The sequence below is a fragment of the Micropterus dolomieu genome, linkage group LG03, assembly GCF_021292245.1.
Source record: "Micropterus dolomieu isolate WLL.071019.BEF.003 ecotype Adirondacks linkage group LG03, ASM2129224v1, whole genome shotgun sequence".
NCBI classification, from domain to species: domain Eukaryota; kingdom Metazoa; phylum Chordata; class Actinopteri; order Centrarchiformes; family Centrarchidae; genus Micropterus; species Micropterus dolomieu.
The window spans coordinates 563,031-570,242 of NC_060152.1; the positions used below are offsets into that span (position 1 = coordinate 563,031).

The 7,212-nt window shown below is 39.8% G+C and overlaps 1 protein-coding gene across 2 annotated transcripts in view; it reads left to right on the plus strand.

Moving 5' to 3' along the window:
- The window catches only part of LOC123968738 (WD repeat-containing protein 26-like), a 66,409-nt gene that overhangs the window by 9,336 nt on the left and 49,861 nt on the right, over positions 1 to 7,212 (plus strand). For both annotated transcript variants that reach the window (XM_046045662.1, XM_046045663.1), the window contains exons 2-3: positions 2,494 to 2,593; positions 2,753 to 2,809. In XM_046045662.1, coding sequence (XP_045901618.1) covers positions 2,494 to 2,593; positions 2,753 to 2,809 — 157 coding nt within the window. The remainder of the gene's footprint in view (positions 1 to 2,493; positions 2,594 to 2,752; positions 2,810 to 7,212) is intronic.

The following is a 7,212-nucleotide window of genomic DNA, read 5'->3' on the forward strand; positions in this document are numbered from 1 at the left end:
AGACAGGATGTTCCTGATTTTTGCAATATTATGTAGGTGAAAAAAGGCGGTCCTTGAAATTTGCTTAATGTGAGACTTAAACGACATGTCCTGATCAAAGATAACTCCAAGATTCCTCACAGTGGTGCTGGAGGCCAGGGCGATCCCATCAAGGGAAACTATATCTTTAGATAATGCGTCACGGAGGTGCTTAGGCCCCGGAACAATAACTTCAGTTTTATCTGAGTTTAACATTAGAAAATTACAGGTCATCCAGGTTTTAACATCCTGAAGGCACATTTGAATTTTAGCTAACTGATGAGTTTCATCTGGCTTGATCGATAGATATAACTGAGTATCATCTGTATAACAATGAACGTTTATGGAGTGTTTTCTGATAATATTGCCTAAAGGAAGCATATATAAAGTGAAGAGGATTGGTCCGAGGACAGATCCTTGTGGAACTCCATGACTAAGTTTGGCGTGCATGGAGGACTCATCGTTAACATGTACAAATTGAATTTGATCTGATAAATAGGACTTAAACCAGCTTAGAGCGGTTCCTTTTCTGATTTCTGATGCAATGAGGAGGTCATTAATAATTTTCACCAGTGCTGTCTCTGTGCTATGATGAGCTCTAAATCCTGACTGAAAATCCTCACATAAACTATCACTCTGTAGAAAGTCACACAGCTGTTTAGCAACTGCTTTCTCCAGGATCTTAGAGAGAAATGGAAGGTTAGATATAGTTCTACAGTTGGCTAAAACATCCGGATCAAGTTTGGGCTTTTTCAGAAGAGGTTTAATTACAGCTACTTTAAAGTACTGTGGTACATAGCCTGTTGATAAAGACAGATTGATCATATCTAGTATAGAGGTGCTGACTAAGGGTAAAACATCTTTAAGCAACCTAGTCAGGATGGGGTCTAAAAGGCAGGTTGATGGTTTAGATGAAGAAATTATTGAAGTTAGTTGGTAAAGATTGAGGGAAGCAAAACAGTCTAAACATATATCTGGTTCTACAGCTGTTTCTAAGGTTCCTGAGTTTAGAGATAAGTTGGTGCCAGTTAAGGGCAAGTCTTGGTGAATTTTGTTTCTAATAGTTAGAATTTTATCATTAAAGAAGCTCATGAAGTCGTAACTACTGAGAGCTATGGGAATACTTGGCTCAATAGAGCTGTGACTCTCTGTCAGCCTGGCTACAGTGCTGAAAAGAAACCTGGGGTTGTTCCTATTTTCCTCTATTAATGACGAGTAGTACGCTGCTCTGGCATTACGGAGGGCCTTCCTATAAGTTTTAAGACTATCTTGCCAAATTAAACGAGAATTTTTCTGTTTGGTGGAACGCCAATTCCTCTCAAGTTTCCGCGATATTTGCTTTAATTTGCGAGTTTCAGTATTATACCATGGAGCTAACTGTCTTTGTTTTATTATTTTCTTTTTTAGAGGGCCAATTCCTCTCAAGTTTCCAATCAGCTTTCTTAGAAAATGACATCACCATCTGTAGAAGATCCCACAGACTGTTTTATAGGCTGCTTTTATGTTTGCTGCGATGATGTGGAGAAACCTTTGTATAGTGATATCATCCTACAGAGACTGATTGAAAAGCCTTTTAGGGTACTACTTGTTGTAGGTTTTTACAGTAAGCCCATTTACAGCTTTGAAATGTGTTTTATTATTTTCTATTGATCCCAAGTCTGTTTCACACAGCCTGATGCAGATGAAAATAAATGGGTTTTGTTTCTCTTATGTTAGTAGTATGTAGTAGCTATTACAGAGAGTGGTCATTTACCGCCCCACCTTTTGAGATGTCGGTGGAGGTTATGTAGGGGAGTTTATTTGAGCACCTTTTATGGCATAAATGGATTTTTTGTCGTTTTGTTGCTTTATGAAGATAATTAACACTAATTAACACTTTTGAGCGTGTTAAAAAAATTTATCTCATTTTTTAATTGACAAGAAGTTCTTAAAAGAGTCTTTTAAAGTGGAAACGCGACAAACAGCCGTGAAAAAATAAGGCTGATATTTTCATAGAATCTATAACACCCTGATAAGAACACATTAAATCTAAAGTATTTTCGACAGGGGGAAATGTTTAGGGGTTTCCCTCCTTCGGCCATCCTACACACAGTTGACCGACTGCTGCACCAACCGGAAGGGGAGGGGTCGTGTTACTTTCTGCGTTGCGGTCAACCTGCGGGATTCCTACACTTTCCATCTTTGACGAGACATAAACAAACTGATACCGCAGCAACAGTGTAACGGAAAATTTTAGTGGTTTTAAAAAACTGGACTTTTTCATATATCGTGATACCTTGAAACCGGTTACCGTCCCATGCCTTGATAGTATACAAATCTAAGCTGTGGCTCGCCCCCTCAGTGCAAATTATCTGACAGTCATAAATGGTATTTATCAGTTGTACATGTTTTAGTTCATTGTATTAATGCTGAAGCATTCCCAGGTCATTGATTATGATGTGAACTGATATTTGCTTATGTGTACGTTGTTTGCAGTCAGACGGTGGACCTCCTGATGCAGGAGTCTGGCTGCAGACTGGAGCACCCCTCTGCTACTAAATTTCGCAATCATGTCATGGAAGGAGAGTGGGACAAGGTGGAACAAAGTTATCTAAAACCCAAATCCATATTCTTAGGAGTATTGTATAACAGTAATATGTGCTCTGTTATTTAGTGTTTGTACAGTAATAGGTTCATCAATAGTGAAACCTACGTCAGTTTGTGTTATTAATGCTCTTTCCCCCTCTTTATTCAGGCTGAGAGTGATCTGAATGAGCTGGAGGCTTTGATGCATTCTCCAAGTGCTATAGTGGTAAGTGGCAAGCCCGGCAATCCTCAGACCGCTGACTAACAGTTTTGTCTCTAATGCTGTGTTGTCTTATCAACAGATGCACAAGCACCACAGCCACGAGTACACAGAGCTGTGAATATAGAGCCAAAAAAAAAAGAAACCACCAGTAATAGAGAGCCTAAGTCTCTCACTTCCGCTTCCGGCCCATGTGACCTTATTTCGGAAAAAATATGTACAGTAGTCAATGGGAAGAGACAACTTATTTTTTGATCCTGTTTGAACTGTTCCCTGAATTACATGTGATTGTCAGTTTAAAAGATAATTTTGTCTGTCAAGAAAGTTGCAGTTTGTCATAAAACAGTAAAGTTACATTTAGTTTTGTGTGGAAACCGTTCAATGACCTACATATCTTGTCCTGCACAATATAGTCACCAACATGTAAACACGGTTATGCTAGCTAACGTTCATTGCTTGGTCGCTGCTAGCTCATCTGATATGTTTAATCTACACATGTAAGTTATTTGACATAAGCCTCAGTCACTGAGAGAAAAAGTTGCAACGTCACATACGCGACTTTTGCGTTTGTGGTCTTTGTAATTATGTATTTTCACAATCCTATACCTTAACAGTTTTACAGCAAACTGCAACTTTCTTGACTTTTAAATGTATATTTTAAATTGACTATGATCATATGTGTAATTCAGAGCACAATTCAAACGGGATCAAAAAATGATTTGTCTCTTGCCATTGACTACCCCAGAACTAGGAACCTTTGGAGGATCTCACTGCGTTTCCACCAAAGGGACCAGGGTCTAAATTTAATTCTAGGGTCTTTATTTTGCCCCCCAAAAGCCGCTTTTTGACCAAAAGTACCCGGGACTTTTTAGTCCCTAGATTTCTTTTCAAGGAACTAAAAGGTTCCTTCAGCCCAGTGCTTCAGCTATAGGCCTATACACCTTACAAAGCGATGCACAGGCATCACTATTTATAACCACTATCCATGAGCAAAATGTATAAATGAACATCAGATTTGACTGGAATATAATGAAAAACTTTAGGCTTTGCGTGACCATTAAAACCAGCTTTTTTTGTGTGGGAGTATAATGAAGAGACACGCGATAAAGTTTGAGAGAAAATACCACAAAAATACAATCGTGACAGTTTAGAAGGTTATTACAACATTTCCAGCCGACAAGAGCTGCACACCAGCCGGCCAGACTCGTGTCGCCTGAGCCTCAGAGGAACGTGATTTTAACGAGCTTTATTACCTGCTGTAATCAGCTGTTGTGCTTGTTTTGGAGAGGAGGAGACCGACTTCAGCTCTGTGTAAACTTTCTGACTAATGAAAACTTAAAACAACAACTCAGGACCCAGTATTTAGCTTAACTCCATCAGCTGTTTGTTGTAGACACACTACTGCAGCTGGCTGCTATTTCAGAGCAATACATTTAATGCTGACGTAGCTACATCTCAGGCGGACATCTGCGAGACATGTGTGCTATTTGACGGCTGATTGTGATTTATTGGTTTGCAAACAACGGTGGCTTTTAGTTCCTTGAAAAGAGATTCAAGGACTTTCAGACAGTGGCGTTAAAAAATGTTATATGCTTCGTAAAAATCATACTCATTGTTGCTGTTATGAATACGCGATTAGTTTAAAAAGTCAGGGGAGACTTCCTTTGTTTTTTCTATTTCAGCCAGTGACATTAAGAAATGTTATGTACTGTAAAAAATCATACTCATTGATGCTGTTATGAATACCCGATCTGTTAAAATGTCGGGACTGACCTGCTTTGTTTTTTATTATATTTAAATAGCCTAGATACAGCATCCTCTGGTATGAGAGGCTGTAGTGTTTACAGTTCGGGTGGTTGTTGTCTCCTCAGGTCAATTATTGTTCCAGTAAAGTGGATTCATTTCTAAAATGCTGAACAGGTTTCTGTCACTTTTAAGGATGGGGTGCGGTGGTTGAAAGTAATTGTAACGTAACGAGTAACGTGACTATTTACTTTTAATACCCAGTAATAAGTAAAGTAATATTAATACTTTTTAAATGACTAACAAGTAAAAAGAAAGTCATTACAATTTTTGAGTAATTTGCCCAACACTGCAGCTAGATATGCCGTATAAACTGACCGCGAAGACAGAGTGCTGCTTTCTGCCCCCTAGTTGTGCGCGAATCTCTGTGATGACATTGCACAGAAAGCCGTCTATAGAGCAGGCCGACTGTACTCTTTGTGATAGAGACATGGAGAGTGGGAAGGGGAGGGGGGAGCAGCCAACACAGTATCCACACAGAAATACAGACAGTAAAGATAATGTTTTTATTTATGACAATAAATAGTTCAGCATGCAAGTATTAATTAATATTACCGATTAAACTGTGCAACATATTTGAGGCAATCTTTTACAAAAACAGATATTTCTGTTTGCGTTTATTATGTTAAATAATAGTTATTTTTGTGTGTCGCCGTTTTGAATCAGAGTAAGTTATTCACCTGAATCGTGCAGATCTGAATTTTTTTTAGGGAGCTTTAGGGTTCTGCTAAAATTTGACACGCGATCGTTAATGATTTTAAGCATGGTAACACTAAACGCATGGCGAGCACCCTCTCCACATTCTCCAAAGGACATGACAGGTACTGTTGCAGTGGGTAATGTGTGGGTGAGCGAATGTGAGAGAGAGCGGCAGACAGTGATAGTGAAAGTTAACGGAGGAAAAAAAACAGAGAGACAACTGCCGTCTCTCTGTTTGTCTGTCTGCCTGCCTCCGGGTGGTAACGCTAATTCATGCTGAGAAAAGAGATCACAACAGGTAGCCTCCAACATCTGTTTTGCCGAATTATGTTCACCTTTTACGTCAATGGGTTTAGACTGCATTTGAATTCGATCGGACTAATTCTCCAGGAGGAGTTCATTAACGTACAGAATGTGTAAATCGGCAAATAAAACGTTCCAACGCCATCCAAAATGGCCTTCCTGTTGGGTGTCGAAAAAAGAAAGAAAGAAAAAAACAGAAAGAAAAAAAATTTCATGCTTGGGCCCTAATTAAAGCTGCAAGCAACGTTGGGCAAGCCCTCACACGTGTAGCGCATCAAGGACTTAAAGTCACTTCTTCTCTATGTTGCGCTAGAGAGCAGCCGGTAACTATACATTATGTCTCAGTACGTGAAGTAGGGAACACATTGTGAAAATTGATTAAAATTGCACGATCAGCGTCAGACAGAGCTTACTTCCTGTTGCCAGTAGGTGGCGCTACGCCTATAACTGAATATTGGCATATGTGTTCAGGGCGGGACTATATGTAAAGTTTGGTGCAGATGTGAGCATGTACACCGAAATTACAGCAACTTCCTGTTTCATGGTGAATCATCGATTTTGGACGGGATTAGACTAGACAGTGAAAATCTGAAGTTGGTCAGACTAATTCTCTAGGAGGAGTTTGTTTAACTATGGAGTGTGTAAATCATCCAAAAATGACCAAAAATTAAATCCAAAATGGCTGACTTCCTCATGGGTTTAGGCAATGGACCCAAAAGGCTTTATTGTGCATCTAGACATGATACTTGTGCCACTGAAATTTCGTACATGTAGGTAAAACGTGCCACGGGGCTGCTTTGTTGTAGGTCATTTCCTGTGGCCAGTGTGGATAGTGGCATGTACATTTGTTCAGGACTCTTATAAAAAGTGTGAAATCTGGTACAGATGTGAGCATGTACAGTCAAGTTACAACAACTTCCTGTGTTACAGCGAAGCGTTTAAGTTTGCCGCCACTGCCACGCTGTTAACTGCAAACTCACAACATTGTTTCATCAATGTGTTAAGGGTTTTCTGGGACAGTTTTGAAGTTGACATGTCCAACCTGCTAGGAGTAGCCAATCATAGCGTAAAACGTGTAATTTCCTGTTGCCAGTAGGTGGCGCTGTGGCTTTGAGTGAATATTCAATGCGAATGCATTTTCATCTTGTCACAAGATCTCTGACGTAATTGCTGACGTAATCTGCACTCTGCGCATGCGTCGGCGTCTGTAGCCACCTGTCGGAAGCTCCGTCTTAAACTGAACTCTTATCCAGTTTTAATCCACTCTTTTTCGTTACATTTTTTATATCCTTTTTATTTAACTTAAGTTTTTAACTTAAGTTTTACGTGGGTTAAGGATTTTAGCCATCCGACATGGATTTTAAGCTAGATGACCGTAAAAACGCGATCAACGCTACTGATCGCAACGAAGCTCCGGTGACTATGCTAGCCGAAATAACTCTGCCCCATGAGGACTGCACACTCCTTAAGAAAGCGAACAAGAAGATTGCTGACCTTATGGAAGACATCCGACGACTTTCAGAGGAACTCAAAGAGAAAGATTCCCTGCTGACTGGCTTTATGGATGTGGCTTCAGTACAAGCCAAACAGATTGTTTCTCTTAG